This window comes from Eumetopias jubatus, unplaced genomic scaffold (genome assembly GCF_037043125.1).
Source record: "Eumetopias jubatus isolate StellerSeaLion01/CBP00866 unplaced genomic scaffold, mEumJub1_p1.0 scaffold_1, whole genome shotgun sequence".
Taxonomy (NCBI): Eukaryota; Metazoa; Chordata; class Mammalia; order Carnivora; family Otariidae; genus Eumetopias; species Eumetopias jubatus.
In genome coordinates this window covers 205,580,440-205,602,027 of record NW_028274807.1, presented here as the reverse complement: position 1 = coordinate 205,602,027, position 21,588 = coordinate 205,580,440, and the positions used below count along the sequence as shown (strand labels likewise).

The window sequence follows — 21,588 nt, the reverse complement described above, 5'->3', positions numbered from 1 at the left end:
TTTCTGTGGTGTGTGGGTACGCACGTACAAGTGCATGCGTGTGTAAATATAACACAAAATGGGGATAAAACCACATAGAAATCTAGCTGTGCAGCTTTATAATCTATTTTTATTTGCCCATAACCTCAAACGTTCTTCAGAATCAGCAGTTTTAGTGATTTTGTGAGATGTCCTTCCACTGACCCCACTACAGTTTTTTTTTTTTAAGATTTTATTTATTTATTTGACAGAGAGAGACACAGCGAGAGAGGGAACACAAGCAGGGGGAGTGGGAGAGGGAGAAGCAGGCTTCCCGCTGAGCAGGGAGCCCGATGCAGGCCTCGATCCCAGGACCCCGAGATCATGACCTGAGCTGAAGACAGACGTTTAACGACTGAGCCACCCAGGCGCCCCAGTTACTATTGATTTAAAAGGTACTTTTTTTTGGTGAGGTTAAATATGGAACCTGCCCTAATCAAGAATTACTTGTAGTGAACAGATACGTGAATGCATACATTATGGCTGATTTTTTCCCCCGTTTTTAAGACTGTTATTTTGGAGAAATTTTAGGTTCATGGAAATGTTATAAAGCTATTATAGAGAATTCCCATATGCCCGTCTATCCAGTCTTCAGTCATGTCAACATCTTACATAACCAGCGTACATCTGTCACAGCTAAGACGTTAATACTGGTAAAGTTTCTATCAATCTCACTCAGACTTTACTCAGATTTCATCAGTTTTTCCACAAATGTCCTTTTGCTGCTCTAGGATCTAATCCAGGATACCTCTCCCCTCTGCCTTTTTTTTTTTTTTTTTTTGGAACTAACAGTGTTGAAAATAAAATCCATGCCCTATGAAAAAGCCCAGGTTTTGCATTTGACTCTGGAAAACTTGCAATCCAGGTCTCTTGCTGAGATTGCTCTTCCTTTCCATGATTTCATTAGGTCAGTGCTTGGAATCTGGCAACTGCAGAGCTGGTTTTCCGTATCTTGGGAGACGCGTCTGACCACTGGATGTGCACAGGGGCGCTGGCTTCCCAGGCCACGCTGCTGACCATGTCTGAGGCTGGTGTGGTCAGTCTGTGGAGCTCAGCCACAGGAAAACTACAGGGGAGGCAACATTTATCCAGCGTCAAAGAAGAAACACCTACCTGTGGGGTCTCGGTCCAGAAGCAAGGCAAGCTGGTGGCCGGGTTTAGCAAGGGCTCCATCTCTTTGGTAAGTCTCTCTCCTGAATATGATGCCCACACCACTCAGCTCCAACGTGCTCAGATGTCCTAGAAGTTGGGAGAAACCACTTCCCCTTTGATCTTTTCATAAATGACATTTGCTTTCTTAATTTAGGGATTTGCAACTAATTCAGCGTCGTTCAGGAAACATCTCTTGGTGTCTCCTGGAGGCTGACCAATGTGGGTCATTGTTGGCACTCATGTCTCTGGACATTGCCAACTGTCCTCGGCTGGCGGGGGTGGCACAAAATTGCCCTCCCCACCCCTTGAGAACCACTGCCCCAGACACATTCAGTGAAAAACTTTTAGAACAGTGTCTCTGATGGATGGTGCAAAAAAGGATGGTCGTGTAAATGCTGATCTATGCAAACGGATGCAGCAAAGCAGACAACGGTCCCTTCTGGGGGGAAGGGAGAATGGCAGGAAAGGTGAAGAGGTGCTCATGGTGTGCTCTAGATACTTCTTTTTTTTTTTTTCATCTTATACAGGATTGTTGTTTAACTTTTTTTTTTTTAAGATTTCATTTATTTGTGAGAGAGAGGGGGGTGGAGAACACAAGCAGGGGGAGTGGGAGAGGGAGAAGCAGGCTTCCCACCGAGCAGGGAGCCCGATGTGGGACTCGATCCCAGGACCCCGAGATCATGACCTGAGCTGAAGGCAGATGCTTAACAGACCTTGGGAAGCCCCCCATGATGGCCCTAAGTGGTGGTCCTGTATCATTGCCCATTTCACAGATAAGGAAACTAAGGCATCCAAGGGCTAAGGCACTTGCTTCGAAGCTGGTGAGCGGCAAAGCCTTGCAGCCAAGCTCCTGGCCCTAGACCTTTCACCCTGTGGAAATGCTTGATGGGCATCCTTGAATTTGCACAGGTTTCCCCCGAAGGAGACAGCCTGCTGGAGAAGCTTCCGGAAACCGTGAGGTTCCTTGTACTCTCTGAAGACGAGTCCCTTCTTGCTGCAGGTAGTGTCTAGCTCTTATTTGGAGCCATGAGGAGCTAACTCCAGATTTGGTTGCAAGAGCAGAGGGGCTTGGGGCGGTGGCGGGGGGCAGTGTTGGAGAGACAGTCCTGGACCAGCGGATGGCAACCTTTCTGCAGCGGCCCACACAGTACACATTTTTGGCTTTGCAGACCCAGTGGTCTCTGTGGCCACAAATCAAGCCTGCCCCTGTGGTGTGAAAGCCGCCACAGATGCTATCTCACGTGGGCGTGGCTGTGTGACCCTCAGACCCCATTTATGGAGGCCGAAATTTGGATTTCGTATCGTGTTCACCTGTCACAAAACAGAATCGTATTTTTATTTTTGTAAAACTATTTAAAAATGTGAAAAGTCTTCTGAGCTCATGGGTCATACAAAAATAGATGGTGGGCCAGTTGCGGCCCACGGCTGTAGTTTGCCAACCCCTGGTCATTATCTTTGAGATGAGGGTGGTTATCCCTGCCACACAGGGGCAGGGATGGAGGGGGGCCGCCTGAGAGGATGGGGTACACTCAGGGGTGAGCCAGCCCACGTGACCCCTGCTTTTAGGGGCTCCCAGGCTAGCAGATGGTAAGGTAGCCACAAGGAAGAGTGTTTGGTGTGATGACCAGACAAGATTCAGGGGTTATGGGAGTATGTGACAGGGTTCCCTTCTTTAATCTGAAACAGTCGGGGAAGGCTTCCTGAGAGGTGACCAACAGATACTCCGCAGCCTGATTTTTTTTTAAAAGGCTATTTTTTTTTTTAAGATTTTATTTATTTATTTGACTGAGAGAGGGAACACAAGCAGGGGGAGTGGGAGAGGGAGAAGCAGGCCTCCCGCTGAGCAGGGAGCCTGACGTGGGGCTCGATCCCAGGACCCTGGGATCATGACCTGAGCTGAAGGCAGATGCTTAATGACTGAGCCACCCAGGCGCCCCTAAAAGACTATTTTTTAAAGATCAGTTTTGGGGGGCACCTGGCTGGTTTCTTTAGAGGAGTGTGTGACTCTTGATCTCAGGGTCGTAAATTCAAGCCCCACCTTGGATGTAGAGATTACTTAAATAAATAAATATTAAAAAAAACAAGATCAGATTGGGGTTCGCAGCCAAATTGAGCAGAAAGTACAGAGATTTCCCATATACCCCTTACACAACCCCCCCACGCTCACAGCTTCCTCCAATATCAACACTCCCCGCCGACCAGGGTGGTGCATTTGCTATAAATGATGAACTGCATTGACACATCATCATCACCCAGAGTCCATGGCTTACCTTACCATTCACTCTGGGTGTTGTACATTCTATGGGTTTGGACAGACATGTAATGACATACATCTACCAACAAAATCTCAGATAGGGTATTTGCATTGCCCTAAAATCAGCCTGATTTTTTAAAATATTTTATTTATTTGAGAGAGAGAGAGGCACAACATGGAATCAGGACAGAGGCCAAAGGCACCAAGGACCTCAGTGACCTAGAACCTTGTCACAGTGGGTCTCGAGTGTGTCTCTGTCCAGCAGCCAGTGAGGAGAAGCCTAAGCAGTTTCTCCATCCACAGTGTTGGGAACCCTCCGTTGCTCAGGAGATGTACCCCGATTCCGACTCAGCTAAGGTCCAGGCAGGGATTTCTTCCAAGTGTCATAAACGGACTTGCGGCTCAGGGGTCCCCAAGATCACCGTCAGGTTCAGTGATTTGCTAGGGCTCAAAGAACTCAGAAAGGCTCATGCTCACAGTTTATTGTAGCCAAAGGACACAGATGAAGATCAACTAAAGGTAGAGGTTAGAGGTTCGTGGGGCTGAGTCCAGAAGGCACCAGGCACGAGCTTCCTGGTGTCCCCTCCCCGTGGAGGCACGTGGACAGCATTTACTTCTTTTAGCAACAGGGTGTGACGACAGTGTCCTGCCAACTAGGGAAGCTCACCTAGCTTGCTGTCCAGGATTTTTACTGGGGGTCGGTTATGTAGACCCGGCTGACCACCTGCACAGCTGACCTCGGTCTCCAATACCCCCTGAGGTCCAACCGGTACTGTGTGTCCAGAGCTCCCACCATAGATCACATGTGAGCACACACCATCCCGTGTGGCCCAAGGCCTCAGGCAACAAGGACACTTTGATCGAGCAGGACATTCTAGGGGCCTAGAGGGCACCTCTCAGGAACCCGGCAAAGGCAAAACCATTCATGTGCAGGATGTGGACAGCCCAGGCCTGCGGAGTTAATCCTCTACCGCACAAAAATGGAATGCAGATATCCTTGGATAGCAGATACCCTGATGCATTTGATCCGCTTCCCATAACATCCTCTGTGTGAGCCTCAGGTTCAAGTGGATTTCAGTAAAACAATTCCACGGAGGGCCTGGAGAGGCAGTAAGATGGACTCTCAGCCCCCAGCTTCTCCTGTGCTGACTTGATTCCGGGATTTCCGGGAAACAGTCCTGAGCTGGTGCGGGCCAGGTGCATGGTATAGACTGAGCTGGTGCGGGCCAGGTGCATAGCACAGAGTCCCACAGCATCACACCCAGGGCTGCAGGCCCAGGAAGAGCTGCATAATCTGGACTTAGCCCACTTTCCTGCACTGACAGGGGTCCTCTTAACAAAGCATTCGCCCAGCCTGTATCTGGGACACACATGAGCAAGTCACCTTGGGTGGGGTGCCAGAGAAAATGAATACAGAATACAGTTAAATTTCAGATAGATAACAAATCAAATTTTCAGTATAAAAATATCCCACGTAATATTTGGGATACATGTATACTAATCACAATTTCTTTTTTTTTTAAGATTTATTTATTTATTTGAGAGAGCAAGAATGAGAGAGAGAGAGCACATGAGAGGGGGGAGGGTCAGAGGGAGAAGCAGACTCCCTGCTGAGCAGGGAGCCCGATGCGGGACTCGATCCCGGGACTCCAGGATCATGAACTGAGCCGAAGGCAGTCGCTTAACCAACTGAGCCACCCAGGCTCCCTACTAATCACAATTTCACTGTTTATCTGAAATTCAAATTTAATTGAACTGTCCTGTTGGGTTTTTGGTTTTGTGTTGTTTCGTGTTAAATCTAGCAACCCTTTCTCTCTCTTCTTCATCTCCTGCTCCTCCGTTCCACTCCAGCCACAGTGGTCTCTGTGTTGCTCCTGAGACATACCCAGGCCTTTCCTACCTCCCGCTCATCCCACGCTGTTCCCTGCTCTTCCAGTGCCAGTGCCCTTCTCAAACGTCTGCTCCAATGTCCTGTGGTTGCTGTAACCAATGACCACACAAACGTAGTCGCTTTGACAAAGATTTCTATTTGACAAAATAGAAATCTCTTTTCTCACAGTTCTAGAGGCCAGAAGTCCAAAATCATGCTCCCTCCGAAGGCTCTAGAGAAGAATCCTTTATTTTGCCCCTTCATTGCCCTCATCACAGATTGTAACTGCTTTCTTTTCCTTCCCGTCTTCCTCCCTCCCTCCTTTCTGTCTTCGAAACGTATCTGCCTTATGTCCAGCTTTGTGCTGGGTTCTGGGACGCCACGAGCAGCCCAAACGGGCAGTCCCAGCCCTCTGAAAAAGAAGAGTCTTGGGATAATAAATAACCTGGCTGTTTTCTGTGAGCTTATTGATCCCTGTGGTCAGCTGCCCCCCTCCCTGCCACTACAGGCTAGGTGAGGATGTCTCTCTTGTTCGACATTGTATGCCTTCCCCCTCCTGCTAGCAGGGGCTCAGAAAAATCTTTGTTGACTGAATGGAATTACTCTCAAGATCCTCTAGGAATGACAGGGATAATCCCATGCCTTCCATTTCAGGGTTTGGAAGATCTGTGCGGATATTCTTGGCCGACTCACAGGGGTTTCATCGATTCATGGCCACCGACCTTGAACATGAGGACACAGTGGAGACAGCCGGTTTTGGTCCTGAGAACAATCTGATTATTACTGGGTCCCGGGACGCACTCATTCAGGTGAGGGGTCATCCTCACTCTGCCTCTGGAATAGGAAGTATGATTCCTTAGGGGTCTTTTGGCTTCGAAATATAGAGACAGAAACTAGTGCAGGCGAAACAGGGCAGGTCATTGGGAGGATGTGGGGGAGGGATCCCCTGAGACCCCGCGACAGGCTTGGGGGTGGGGGGGCAGGAGTTACCAAAATGTTCAACAAAGGATACAGCCTTCCCACCGAACCTGAAAACCTGGGAGGGTTTTGGCTTCAGAGTGGGGCCAGGGTGGGGGGACGTGAAGGAAAATTCCCATTGAGCTCCAAGTTCTCACGCCAGTGAGAGAAGCACATGATAAAGTAGTGGTTCTCTGAGCACCTGGGCGGCTCAGTCGGCTAAGCATCTGACTCTTGATTTCAGCTCAGGTCATGATCTCAGGGTCTTGAGATCAAGCCCCACGTGTGGCTCTGTGCTCAGCAGGGAGTCTGCTTGAGGATTCTCTCCTCCCCTGCCCCCCCCCCACCGCCTTGTGCTTACATGCATGGATGTGCATTCACATGCACATGCTTTCTCTCTCTCTAAAAAAAAGTAGCAGTTCTCCAACATTCTGGCTTTAGGACCTCTTTACATTCTTAAAGATTATTGAGGACCCCAAAGAGCTTTTGTTTCTGTGGGTTACATCAATTTGATTGATTTTTTTTTAACAAAGACTTATTTTGGAATAGTTTTAGGATTTCCAGAAGAGTTGCCCAAAAAAGCACAGAGATTCCCATATATAAATAGCTACTCTTCATCCAGCTTGCTCAATATTAATATCTCATGCCACCGAGCTCTTTATCAAAACTAAAAACCTTACATTAGGACGATGCTATTAACTGATCTGCAGATTCTGTTCTGATTTCACCAGCTTTCCCACCAATGCCCTTTTTTTCTTTATTTCCAGGATCCAATCTGGGATCCCACGTTGCATTTAGTATCTATTGGTAATTAGCATATTAAAAATTAGAAATGAGGAAATCCAAAACTACACATCCATCGATTCATGAACATTACATGTCAATGTAATAACAGACTTCTATGAAAATAACTATAGTTCCTGAAACAAACAAAACAACTCATGAGAAGAGTGTCATTGGTGCACACTGGGACAAATCTCTTTCATGTCTGGCTTAGTAGAAGATGAATTGGTTTCTCATATTTGATTCTGCATTCTTTCTGTTGTGATATGACATGTCCCGTAGCTTCTAGAAAACTGCAGTGCTCACTCGTGGGAGGAAGAGGGTAGAAAAGGCAAATAACATCTTGAATTATTGTGAAAACCGTTTTGCCTTTGCATGCCTTCCTGAAGATGCCTGGAGGTACCCTCCAGGAGTTCCCTGGATCACACTTTGAGAATTGCTGTGGTCGCAGATTGGGGAGGTGGGGGGAAGTTTGAGGGGCTGGTGAAGGCCCTTGAACTGCAGCCTGAGACTCCACCCTAGGTGGACAAATAGATGCAGATATTCTGCGCTCTGACAGCAGAAGGAAGAAGTCAGCCCTGGCCCTCTGCTGTCCATCCTCAGGTGTGGAGTCTGTCGGAACAGGGGACCCTGCTGGACATTCTGGAAGGCGTCGGGGCCCCCGTGAGCCTGCTGGCCTGGAGTGGGGCCTTGGTGGCATCTGCTTCCCAGCAGTCCTCGTCTTTCAAAGTCTGGGATCTCACCTACATTCAGAAGCCAAGGGCCTGCACCCCATTTCTGGACCGCACCGGCCTCACTGCAGTGTCACACGATGGAGACTACGTTTACTTCCCCAAGATTGGGGACAAGAACAAAGTCACCATTTGGGATTCGGCGGAAGGTCAGTGAGATATAAGCCTGGTTGTTCATGTGGGGAAGAGCCAGAGCCCCTGTCTTGGTCTGCTTGGGCTACTAGAACCAAACACCACAGACTGGGCAGTTTAAACAATAGACATTTATTTCTCACAGTTCTGGAGGCTGGGAAGGCCAAGGGCAAGGCCAAGGCACTGGCAGATGGGTGTCTGGTGACAGCCGGCTTCCTGGCTGCAGATGGCCCCTTTCCCTTTCTTCTTATGTCCTCACGGGAGCATAGAGAAGGAAGCAAGCTCCCTGGTCCCTTGTATAAAGGTGGGGACTCTGCCCTCATGACCTCATCGCCTCCCAACACCATCACATTAGGGCGTAGGATTTCGACATGTGAATATGGGGGGTCACACTCAGTCCATAAGACCCCCATAACTCCAGTCAGGTTGAAAGTGGCTAACCAGAGACCAGGACTTGCTTTTGTAAATTTTCCAGCATGCGGGTAATCGACCATCTGGTTGTCAATCCCCGGAAGCAAGGCATGTGATGGGGATATTTGCACAAGGGGTGGGTTGAGGGGAGCTCTCAGAGAAACCCAAGAGGGAGTGAGGGAAGCAGGCAGGGGCAGGGGGAGGACCGAACAAGGACGTGGGCTCAGCCTGATCCCAGGGGGGCCCTGGAGTCTAAATTGCAGCTCAGAGTTGTTCCCTCGCGAAGCAAGAGGGCCCGTCTTTTGTATCCCCATATCAGGCAGTCACTGGCTGCAGCCCACTCTGGGCGGTGGGCACGACCTCCCAAACATTTTGAGATGAGGGGCTCCCTTCCCCTGAGGGCAGTGGGCAGACTGGGGGCTGGGTGCCCTGGCCGGTAACGGGGTTCTGGGCACGTCACCAACTGTGTCTGCTGTAACCTCCACGGGGCAAATGGGGGTACAGAAATTCCTTGTTAATGATAAAATACTATGAGAAAAGAGATTCACTCTCACCTTCCTGCATTCATGGGTTTGGCAGATGTTTGGTGAGTGCCGGCCGTCGAGCCAGGCTCTGGGGTTGGCAGTGAGCAAGATGGATGAGGTTACAACATTTGAGATGCTTGCCTGCTAGTTGTGGGGTGAAGCTGGGCACAAAGGTAGGGGGCACGGTGGGGTGTGAGATACAGGTGCGCCAACTAAAGCCCACTTGTCTACCAGGGTTAAGAGCTTGCACTCAGAGTTCATACAGCCCACAAGGCAAAATATTTACTCTCTGACCCTCCCGAGACGTTTGTAAAGGGAAGGTCTGGGATGAGAGATCATGCATGTCTGTTTGTCCATCTGTCCCGATGGGGAGCGGGAAGTCCTCGGAAGGAGTTGGGCAGGGCGCTGAGGAAATGGGAGGATTGGGGTGGAGGCAGGGGGATTGCAGTGGAGGAGTTGGGGAGTATGGATCCTGAAAGCAGTTTTTAAAATCCTTAAAAATAGGAAAACTGTGGCACGAGCATTCCCCTGAGCTGTTCTTGACACGGTCTTCTCTTGGTGGCAGGGGAAGAGCAAGATGCCCTGGACACCTCCAGTGAGGTCAGGTGTCTGGAGGTTGCCCAGCAGGCCAATCTCCTTTTCACCGGCCTCGTTTCGGGGGTCGTCCTGGTGTTCCCCTTGAGTTCCAGACAGGACGTGATGTGCATCCCCCCTCCCGAGGCCCGGAAAGCCATCAGATGCATGGCCCTAAGTAAAGGCGAGGAGCGCCTGGCCATCGCCTATGACAGCATCGTCCTGGTGCTGGACATCAGCCCCGGGGATCCCTGTCCCGTCATCAACGGGCCGACCTACACCTTCTACACCCAGCTGCCTGAGACCATATCCAGCGTGGCCGTGCTGGCCGACTACCGCGTGATCTACGGCATGACCAATGGTGACCTCTTCCTTTACGAGTGTGCGAACTCCAAAGTGTTCCCTCTGGAGGCCCACGGGAGCCAGGTCACCTGCATGCAGGTCAGCCACAAGGAGCAGCTCGTGGTCAGTGGGTCCGAGGAAGCCCTGCTGTGTCTCTGGGACCTGCAGGCCTGCAAGTGGAGATTCCAGATGAGCTACACGGTGCGTGGCCCGCACACCACGTGACGCGAGGTCCCGGCGTTAGAAAGCTGAGGACGGGTGTCCTGTATTAAGTGCACACCAAGGACAACAGCCCAGGGTCAGGAGCGGGGTGAGGCCAGTGAGAGACGCTCACCTTGGTAGCAGAGTTTAAGGGGCGGCCAAAAGACTCAGCAATCAAGAGAGATGCTATTTTAATGCAATGTTTACCGAGATCGAAAGAAATGCAAAAAAATTCACAAAGAACAAAATGCCATTTTTTTAAAGATTTTATTTATTTGTTCAGAGGGAGAAAGAGCAGGGAGGAGGGGCAGGGAGAGAAGCAGCAGGGAGCCCAACGATGCCAGGTTCGATCCCAGGACCCTGAGATCATGACCTGAGCTGAAGGCAGATGCTCAACCGACTGAACCACCCAGGTGCCCCCAAAATATCACTTTATTTATTTATTTTTTAAAGATTTTTTTAAAAATTTATTTATTTAACAGAGAGAGAGACAGCGAGAGAGGGAACACAAGCAGGGGAAATGGGAGAGGGAGAAGCAGGCTTCCCACTGAGAAGGGAGCCCGATGCGGGGCTCGATCCCAGGATCCTGGGATCATGACCTGAGCCGAAGGCAGACGCTTAACGACTGAGTCACCCAGGCGCCCCCCAAAATATCATTTTAAATAAAGACGGGATCAAATCCTGCCCTGGCACACCCCTGCCTCACCCTTCTTACCCTAATCCTGACCCCCTGTTCTTGTGTCCGACAGTTTTGATTGCCCGGTCTGTGGCAGGCCCCTTTCTAGCTGTGGCCAGGGCACACACTGTCCTGCCTCTTAGAGCCACGTTCTCGGAGGGGACACAGTGTGAGCTCTGGGAGGGCAGGATCTTTCTGTGTTTTGCTTACAGCGGTGGCCCCCATCCCTAGGGGAGCTCCTGATATGTCCTCCGGGCTCCATAAGTGTTTCCGGAATAAAAACAAAGTAGCAGGATGCCTGGGTGGCTCAGTCGGTTAAGCATCTACCTTCGGCTCAGGTCATGATCTGAGGGTCTTGGGATCGAACCCTGTGTTGGGCTCCCTGCTCAGCGGGGAGTCTGCTTCTCCCTCTGCCCCTCTCCTCCACTTGTCCTCTCTGGCTCTCCCTCTCTCTCTCAAATAAATAATTAAAATCTTTTAAAAAAATAACATAAAAGAAATAAAAACAAAAACGCAAATACATGATGGGCTGTGGAGTGACAAGAGCTTTGAGAAAAAACAGGGCAAGGTAAATGGGGTACAGTGGCAAGGGCTGCTATTTAGGAAGGTCAAATAAGTCTTGCAGTGCCTTGGCTGGTTCATTCGGTAGAGCATGTGACACTTGATCTCAGGGTAGTGAGTTCGAGCCCCATGTTGGAGGTAGAGATTATAAATAAATAAGCTTTAAAAAATAAAAGACACAGAGATACAGAGAGAGAGAGAGCATGAGCCGGGGGAGAGGGAGAAGCAGGCTTCCCACTGAGCAGGGAGCCCGATGTGGGGCTCGATCCCAGGATCCTGGGATCACGACCTGAGCTGAAGGCAGATGCTTAACCATCTGAGTCACCCAGGTGCCCCTATTTATTTATTTATTTACTTACTTAGTTACTTTTAAGTAGGCTCCACACCCAGCATGGAGCCCAACGTGGGGCTCAAACTCAGGACCGTGAAATCAAGACCTGAACTGAGATCAAGAGTTGGATGCTTAACTGACTGAGCCACCCAGGCGTGCCCCCCATTTTTGTTTTTAAATAAACCTAAGTTTGGAATGATTTTAGATCTACAAAGAAGTCGTGAAGATAGTACAGAGGTTCCCCTCTACCTCCTTCTCACTCAGGTTCCCCGATGTTAACATCTTATGTAACCTGAGCACATTTGTCAAAACTAAGAAATTACCATGGGTACAGGATTGTTAACTAAGCTACCAACTTCACTGGGAGCATATGTTTTTTTCAGTGAATTTCCTTTTCCTGGTCTAGGATCCAATCTAGGATGCTGTGCTGCATTTAGCATATAGCCTTTAACTAAAGACCATGATAGCTAATGCTTGTAGAATTGAGGTCACTTAAGATATTAAATCCAATAATTCCTGCTCTCCAGTGCAAATTGTCTGCAAACCTCTCAGTCCAATCCCTGTGAAAGCGTGTTTTGGTCCTGGGAATCTTGGTGAGGCAATATACCCATCTCTTCAGGATTTCATTGGATCCATCCCCATGGGAGGCTTACATGCCTGGCTTCCCACACAAATGCCTGGTGGTGGGTCTCCTGGGTGTCCCAGTATGAACGCCAGATCACACTGTCTTTTTCTACAGAATTCTTACTGTAGAGGGGTCCAGTGTGTCTGCTTCTCCATGGACGACAGGTATGTGTATGCGGGCTTGAAGGATCGCTCCATCATCGTCTGGAGTGTGCTAGACGGTGAGTCATTTTGCTTCGACGGCAAGACTGAACTTAGATCTGGAGAAGGAGGCCTTGTGTTGGGCTCTGGATGTTGACGGGCCCTGCCCTGGCCTTCCCTAGCTGGGGGGAGCTACTTAGAGAGAGGTGTCTGCAGGTTAAGGGGACAGGCCACCCCTGGAGCTACATCTCCTCTTCTAGACCCGTGCTCTGGGTACCTGGAACCCCAAAACATTCTCCCCACCTGGGATGGTGCCCTTTTCAGGGCCTGGGCAGGCCTCTTCCCCAGGCTTATCCTTCTGAGGGTGGACTGTGCCCCCTATTGTGAGCACCCCTAGACCTGGGGGTTGGCCAAGGGGTGATGAGCGTGGAGTCTGGATGTGTGAGCTGGTTAGGCATTTCGCATGCATATGTGAGGGGCCCTAGAAATGCAGGACAGAGCCGGGTATGGGAAGAGAAGAGGACCAAGCTGCAAAGAGCTGGGGACTGTCTCTCCCACACCATTACATTCTATAATGGAACTGAGAAGCCTGACAATTCTCCACCCAAACATGACCTTCCAGGTGGTTCCAAAGGTACATCCCTCAGTGTAGGAGGATAGAGCAAATTTCACTTAATAGTTTATTAGCTAGATTTGCAACATTTACATATTGGGCCTTATAGGATATGGGCCTTGATTCTTTCTCTTGCCCCAGGCCCTGTAAATGATAGGGGCAGCTTGCTTAAGACCAACCACTTTGAAAACCCCACATCTCTTGGTCTGCTCAGTACTACCCTAAAGGCATATTAATGACATTAATTTCTTGTGTACTGGGTACTGTCACTGAGCTATTTAATTCTCTTGACAGCTACCTCATTTTACAAAGCAAAAACTGAGGCTCTGAGAGATGGGGTGACTTGCCTAAAGTCACACAATGAGTAACTGGTAGGCAGTGGTTCGCAGCTGGTCTGCCTGGTCCCCATGGTCACCTTTGTCACACTCCTACATGGTCTCCCATAGAGAAAGGACCCCTTATGACACTGGAAGGGGGGTAGGTGCCAAAGTGAAGAAGCTGATGTTCAGGGAGGTTAAAATATTTGTACAAGGTCACAAAGCAAGTGAGTGAATGAAGATCAGGTAGATTTAATTCACTGTAATCAAATACAATGCAATCAAATATATCGCAGTCTACTACTTCATGGCAAAGATGCCTGGCAAAACGTCACAAGACAGCTGAGAAGCTGAGATCTGTGGAGTGTGGCCTTAAAAGCCCATCCCAGGCAGGTTCACAACCTCTCTTCCTCCTCCTCCTCTACTAATAATATTTACTGAGCTCACTCTGGGCTGAAACCAATACTAAAGCACCTGACACACGTGACCTCTTCAAGTCTTAGAATTCCCCTCTGCAGGTGGGTTTAGTTGTCATCCCCATATTGCAGATGAAGCAAGAGGGACTCCAAGAGTTTAGAATTTGTGCGTAAGCTAGTAAGGGGCATAGGAAGGATTTGACCCCATGCAGCCAACTCTCCAATGGGTGAGATTGGATCTCTGTAGCCCCCACTTTTTCATTAGTGCCCTGCCCTTCACCCCCAAAAGGCACCCTGCTGGCTGTCCAGTTTGTCCACGCTATGGTGAACAGGATCATCCCAACTTCCAATGGCTTCATCGCCCCCACTAGACATGGCTATCTCATCCGCCAGCGTTTCCAGTGCCCTTTGTCGAGAACGTCACAGCAGGACCCTCTCAAGAACTTCAAGAAGGCAGTGTGGAAGGTCAAATCCAGACAGAGAGAAGAGCTAGCAGCTGCTGCAGGAACACTCCAGGACTTGAGATCAGCAAGTACCCAGGGAAATGAGTGCAAATCAAACAAACACTCGCAAGTCTGCCTGCTAGTGTAGAACCCGCCAATGGGGGCATGGGACTCCAGTGAGTTAGCCCCATTCAATCTGGCTGATGCAAAAAGTATGTATGTGTTGATGTATATCTGGACCCAAAGCCTCAGATTATATGACTCAGACCCTGTTTCTTGCCACCCTTCCATTCTTCTCTCCTTGTTGGCTGCAGTCAAAGACTGGCTACCCCCAGGTTAGGAATATGACAGCCAAGGTCAGTAGAAAAGAGACCTTCTCCTTGCCAGCAGACTGAATCAAAGTGCTGGCCCTGATTCTGTTGGCCCCAGTGGGCTCCTGCACCTGTCTCTGGGAGAATGCAGTGCGGTGATTGGCCAGCCTGACCCAGGGCACACCAGGGCTGAGGATGGAGTCAATACCACCCACCCATGTTGCCAGAGAATGGGAGAGGCTAATCCCAGGAGGGGAACTGGGGGCGGGGGTACAAGGCAAAGGGAGGATGGGTGGATGTGGGACTGATCAAACCACAGATGTGGACCATAGAGCTTTATAATTTTAAAGCCTCAGGTGCTATTGTCTGATCCTTGTCACAGCCTATAGTTCAGGGAGGGCAGGAGTTTCTGCATCCATTTTGCAGACAAGAAAACTGAGCCTTGGTAGGTAGCTGTGATTTGCTCAAGCTCACAAGCCTGAGGTGCAAGAGCTCTGGGAAAAGAGAGCCAGGAGATATCCTGTCCCCATCCTGTTGGACCACCTCCCTCTAATTTTAGTCTCAGAAGCATGACCATTCCACAGGTGACACACTCCAATGCCCACGGGGGCCAGCGAGTAACCTAGATGATTGCCGTGCACCAGAGAGCAGCAGAGAATGATGGAGACCATGGGTCATGTGGAGGATGCATGCTCTGCCCTGGGTGGACATGGGCACCCTGACTCTAACTCAGAATAGCCACAGGGAAAAACAGCAAGAGCTCCTTCTTGTTGTAAGCAAAGCCAGAAACCCAGACTTTTATGCAAAATGTTCCCATTTTTTTTAAAGTTGGCGATTGGCTCAGATTTACATCCACAGGCACATTTAGCCTGTGTGTCTCTAGATCAGGAGCTGATGACTGTCATGACTTCATGACACAAGCCAGCGTGAAAACAATAAACCTGTTTTAGTTCTTCCATCCCTTCTCCCTGGCTCCCAAACTTTGAGGATAAAGATGCTCTTTTATCTCAAAACCTGGAGGCTCTTGGAAGTGGACAGAAAAACCTAGCGACATCTCTTTGCTGAGCTTTTGGACCATCTCCGCTCTCCCCAAGTTCAAAAGAGGAGCTGTTTCTGTTCCACTAAAATGGATCTTGCTTCTTTGCATGCAGCCTTCCAAAAGCCCCCACTTGCTTCTGGGGCTTTCGCTATAAAGATAGGAAAGTCCAAACTTCAAGGTGCTATTCCCTCTCCCCTTTGTTGGATTCCAGAGAGTTTCAGAAAAAGCAACCTTAGAAACAGAGGCTTTGAAGCTAGGTGTGACCCTATTGACTGTCTTCTTCAGTCATTTCCCAAACTAGGGTTCCACGGGGGGCTTTGGCAGTTCTGCAGACACTAGCATCAAATTCCATTTCGAAAAAATATTTTAAACTGGAATTTTAAAATGCATGGCCAGCTGGGTGAGGCAGCAGGTTTTAAGGTGTTGGAGATAACTAACTTGGGATTCTCCTTCGTTTAACTAAGATTTTGATGGGAGCCCAACTACTCTTTGCCACCACTTTTCTGTGAACCAGGGGCTTTGCCCAATGCAGAAACAAAGTGGATGTTGTAACAGAGTAAGATTTCAGCTACAACTTTGAGTTTAAAATGTGTGTGTCCGTCTCAACAACCTCAGTGAGAATCCATTGCTTGTACGTAAATACTACTTTGAATATAGGAGAGAAATTTTACTAATAAAATGCAACTCTGAATTGTTGTTCTATTGGAGTTTTTTGTAGTGATCTCTCATTTGAGAAAGAGTTCAAGGTTGCTATGAATGCTTGACAAGCGCTGTACTTGAAGGAGGTGTGACTTAGCCGAGGTCCTCCAGCCATGGCGGAACCAGGATGGAAACAAGGTTATCGCAATCCCCACCTTGCTCTCCTACACTAAACAGGACCATGTAACGTAGCATCCAAACTGGGATACTTTCGAGAGCAAAAGGTGGGGCTTTAAAAGATTACTCCTGACAACTGAAAAAAACTGGATTGTCCCAAGATGATTGGAATATACACCCCTCTAGTAGCAGCAGGAATTAATTTATACGAAATTCCAGAGGCTTTTTAAAATTGAGATATAATTAACATACAACGCTGTATCAGTTTCTGGTAAATGACATAATGATTTGATATTTGCATATATTGCAAAACGATCACCACAATAAATCTAGTTAACATCCAGCACCACACAGTTACAATTTTTTTCCTGCGATGGGAACTTTTTTTAAAAAAGATTTTATTTATTTTTTTTAAGATTTATTTATTTAAGTAATCTCTACACAATGTAGGGCTTGAACTCACGACCCTGAGATCAAGAGTCACGTGCTTCGCCCACTGAGTCAGTCAGGTGCCCCTTGTGATGAGAACTTTTAAGATCTATTCTCTTAGAGACTTTCAAATATACCTTACAGTATTATAAACCTCAGTCACCATGCTGGACATGACATCTCCAGGACTTACTTATAACTGGATTTATCTTATAACTTTTGACCACCTTCACCCATTTTTCCCAGCATCCCTATCTTCTGCCTCCAGTAACCACCAATCTGTTTTCTGTATCTATAAGTCTGGGGTTTATTTTTTAAGTTTTAAGTTTAAATTTATTTTTTAAATTGTACTTTATTTTAAAAGTCTACAAAAAAATTAAAAAATAATAGTCTACAGACTTTTTATTTATTCACTTATCCCAACGTGAAAATTTTCAGACCTACCATCAAGTTGCAATATGAGGACAATGAACATGCATTTGTTCACCATCAAGACTGAACAACTGTCTTATCACTGTCAATCTTCTGCTAAGACATTTCAAAGTGAGGGCCAGGACTGTGTGAGGACAGTGAGGGACTCATCTCAGGCACAAAGCTTTTTTTTCTTTTGAGTGAGAGAGAGTGAGAGAGCGAGAGAGCACGAGGGTTGGGGGAGAGGCAGAGGGAGAGAGAAAATCCCAAGCAGGCTCCACACTCCGCGTAGAGCCTGACACACGTCTCAATCCCACGAGCCTGAGATCATGACCTGAGCTGAAATCAAGAGTCGGACGCCTAACCAAGTGAGCCACCCAGGCGCCCCTCAGGCACAAGGTTTAAGGGCGCACCAAAAAACTCACAAAGTAAGTAATATTTTATTACTACTCTGAAAAAAACTCAAAATGAATAAAAAAATACACATTAAACAAAATATCAACATTTTAAATTAAAGATGGGATCTGACCCTGCACTTGAGTGAACTTGCCTCACTTGCCTCACCCTCATGTCTGCTCTGGTGATGTCAGACACCTTGGTGCCAAAATACATCAGGAGACATCTTTTCAGGAATAAAGTTATTCTCGGACATAACCACACACCTTTGAAAATGAACAGTTGTTATTTAATATTTAATATCCTTCAGTAGGCATCCCTAATTTTCCTAATCAGCCCTAAAACATCTTTTATAGCTGTTTTTTTCAAACTAGGACTTAATCAAGATTTGTTCATGTATTGCACATGGTTTTCTCTTTTTTTTAAGATATTTATTTATTTATTTATTTATTTGACAGAGAGAGAAATAGCAAGAGCAGGAACACAAGCAGGGGGAGCAGTAGACGGAGAGGGAGAAGCAGGCTTCTCACTGAGCAGGGAGCCCAATGTGGGGCTGATTCCAGGACCCTGGAACCATGACCTGAACTGAAGGCAGATGCTTAACGACTGAGCCATCCAGGCGCCCCCTTGTTTTGTCTCTTAAATTCTAGAGCAGGCTTGCCACTTGTTTTTGTAAATAAAGTTTTATTGGAACATGGCAACACCCATTCATTTACATATAGCCTACGGCAGCTTTCATTAGTGACAGAATGTATGGTTCCAAAAGCCAATCTGGCCCTTTACAGAAAAGTGTGCTGATCCTGGTCTTAAGGCTTGATTAGATTCAGGGTAAAACTTTAACAGATTTTTTTTTTTTTTAAAGAAGGATAAGAGAGGAGGAAACCTTTTTTTTTTTTTTTTAAGATTTTATTTATTTGCCAGAGAGAAAGAGAGAACGCGCAAGCACAAGTAGAGGGGGTGGCAGGCAGAGGGGGAGAAGCAGGAAGCCTGATGCAGGACTCGATCCCAGCACCCTGGGATCAGGACCTGAGCCCAAGGCAGATGCTTAACGACGGAGCCACCCGGGCGCCCCAACAAACCAACACTTAATACCTAATTTAATAGCCCTTCCCAGGACTGGAATCTTACCAGTCAGTCTGGAATTTCCTGGTCAGCAATAGTGAGGTAATCCACCTGATGGACCCCCTCCGTCCCCCAAAGAAAGATAAGATAATCTTTTTTTTTCTTGCCCCCTTCTGTCTATAAAATCCTTCCATTTTTTACAGCTCCTTGGCGCTCTTTTCTGTTTGCTAGACAGGATACCGCCCAATTCATGAATCACTGAATAAAGTAAATTTGATCTTTAAATTTACTCAGTTGAATTTTGTTTTTTAACACATCACAATCACAAGGTAAACATTTTTAGCAAGATGACTTCATAAAGGATTAGTTCTACATTGCTGCACAACAAAGTACCTCACACTCAGCAGCCGCATATAACAGCCATGTATGATCTCACAGTTTCTGTGGGTTGCGAGTCCAGGCTCACTACGGCTGGGTTCTTTGTTCGGGGTCTCACGAGCCCCGCTGGGATCTCATTGAGAGGCTCACAGCCCTTATCCACACTCATTCAGGTTGTTGGCAGCACTGAGCTCCTCATTGCTGCAAGACTGTGGACCTCAGCTCCTAAAGGCTGCCTCTGTCCACAGGCAGGCACGACACAGCTGGTTCCTCTTTTAAGGTCGGCAGGATCCCACCTCTGCTGTTTCAAGGCTCTGACCTCCAGATTGTCTTTCAAAGGATGTCCCTGATTAGGTCAGGCCCACCCAAAATAATCTTCCGGTGAACTCAAAATCAACTCAAGGGGACCTTAAACCCACTTGCAAAATCCCTTCACCTTTGCCACATGGTGTAACCTAGTTGCAAAAGTGACATATACTCACTGGTCTTGCCCATACTCCAGGATGGGGGATTAGGCGGGGTACACACACCAGGGGTGAGAATCTTGGGGCCTGCTTTAGAATTCTGCCACAACATGTGGTTCTGGACTTTAGAGATTTTGGTCATAATGCTTGCCATCTGGAAAGACTCAGATTAGTTCAAAGTAGGATCCTTTGATCTTGTCTTTTTAACCTTGCCAGAATACTGTCCAAAGAAAGACCTCCCTATGAACTTTACCATAATGCTATCAAGTTTGTGAAATGGTGGGAGATGTGTGTTGGTCCATCTAAATGGTCAACTTTAAGGTTTTTAATTTCATCTGTGTAGATGAAAACAGTAAAGGAAAAAAAACTCAGCATTTTTATGCTTTATAAAAATAAAAGTGAGAGGGCGCCTGGGTGGCTCAGTCGTTTAGTGTCTGCCTTCGGCTCAGGTCATGGTCCCAGGGTCCTGGGGTCAGCCCCCCATCGGGTTCCCTGCTCAGCGGGAAGCCTGCTTCTCCTTCTCCCACTCCCCCTGCTTGTGTTCCTGCTCTGGCCATCTCTCTCTCTCTCTCTCTCTCTCTCTCTCTCTCTCTGTCAAATAAATAAATAAATAAATTTTTAAAAGAATAAAAATATAAGTGAGAGATGTTTGTGTACTATTGTCTACATGTTGAATGTATGCACGCACACACACCCAAGGGAGAACTGGCTTGTGGTTTCCTGTTCTCCAAGTGAGTGAGGGCTTCCTCAGATCGCATGAGATCTGTAAAAAGAATGGAAAACTAAAAGTGATCCTTGAAATGTGAATAGACTCACACTCCTTGGAGGTGGGGAGGCATTGAGTGAGGACCCCGCGGCGTGTCAAAAGCCCACACATACAGTTGGCCTCCAGGACAGTGACAAATAGATTGCCAGGAGGGTACCCATGTGAGAATGACAGTCCAGACATCTGGTGGCCTCAAGGGGTTCAGGCCGCCTTAGCTGAGGTTCATACAGGAATGTGCTGAAACTGAGCTGAATCCCTTTCTGGGCTGGGAGCCATGAATCCTTGAGGCTTTCTTCCTGCTCACCCCCCACATCTACCCAGCACCACATTCTCTCTCTCTCACCTTCTGAATATCGCTCCCTTCCACCTCCTTCTCTCCACCTCCCCTGCCCCCCCTCCTGGCCTAAGCCACCATCGTCCTTCTAAATGATGAAGCAGCCTCCCTGCACCCTCCCTGGCCGCCCTCCAATCACTTCCCTGCAGAGCAACCAGGGCATTTGCTTCCAAATTCAAAGCTGCTCAAGCAGCTCCTCGCAGAAAACCCATGCATGATTTTTACCAGTGCTAAATGCCAAGACCGGCACATTTATCCTGCACCTCCCTGCTCCCACCACCAACCCCTTACTCTTCTGAAGTCCTACAAACCTGGTGTCTCTGTCTCTCGCTCTTTCTAAGTCCAAATGTACCACCTTGCTTCCCATCGAAGGGCCCTCGCACAGCTGTTCCATCTGACTTTCATGGTGAATGCCTACGCAACCTTTAGAACTCATCTAGAATGCCACCTCCTCCGGGAAGCCTTCCACACCCCCTACTAGCCTGGGTTAAATCCCGGGTGGCAGGTGGTATTTTCCAAAAATGGTCGTGGCAATAGTTCCTGTCCCTTATGCTATTCCAGAACCTGGCCACTCCCCAGGTTCTGGAGTCTGTTTGCCCTCCTTTTGAACTTGGGAGGGACTCTTTTTTTTTTTTTAAGATTTATTTATTTGAGAGAGAGAGAGAGCACAAGCAGGAGATGCAGGGAGAAGGAGAGAGGATCTCAAGTAAACTGCATGCTGAGTGTGGAGCCTAACGTGAGACCCTGAGATCATGACCTGAGTCAAAACCAAGAACTGGACCCTTAACCGACTGCGCCACCCAGATGCCCTGAATTCGGGAGGGACTTCGTAACAGCCACTATGCAAAGACTACCATGGAAATGATTCTGTGTGACTTCTGAGGCTGGATCAGGACAGTGATCCGACTCCTCTCAGGACCATCGTTCTTAGAACCCAGGTGCCACAAGGCTCAGGCTGAAAGGGGAAAGGATGGGACTTCAGGTAGGGAAAGACCAGGGGCCCCAATTAGGCTGGGAGGGTATTTCAGGTATCCAGACACAGGGACAGAACAGAAATAGAGGTAGGGAAGAAAAACCAGAACCCCTGTCCCAACTGCTAGGGGTAACATGTT

At 48.1% G+C, this 21,588-nt stretch overlaps 1 protein-coding gene across 1 annotated transcript in view; it reads left to right on the top strand.

The window, feature by feature from the left end:
* The window catches only part of NWD1 (NACHT and WD repeat domain containing 1), a 53,793-nt gene extending 39,575 nt beyond the window's left edge, over positions 1 to 14,218 (top strand). Inside the window, exons 12-18 of the mRNA XM_028126835.2 lie at positions 926 to 1,198; positions 2,080 to 2,170; positions 5,949 to 6,103; positions 7,638 to 7,914; positions 9,398 to 9,948; positions 12,256 to 12,361; positions 13,917 to 14,218. Coding sequence (XP_027982636.2) covers positions 926 to 1,198; positions 2,080 to 2,170; positions 5,949 to 6,103; positions 7,638 to 7,914; positions 9,398 to 9,948; positions 12,256 to 12,361; positions 13,917 to 14,218 — 1,755 coding nt within the window. The remainder of the gene's footprint in view (positions 1 to 925; positions 1,199 to 2,079; positions 2,171 to 5,948; positions 6,104 to 7,637; positions 7,915 to 9,397; positions 9,949 to 12,255; positions 12,362 to 13,916) is intronic.
* Positions 14,219 to 21,588: the final 7,370 nt, after the last annotated feature.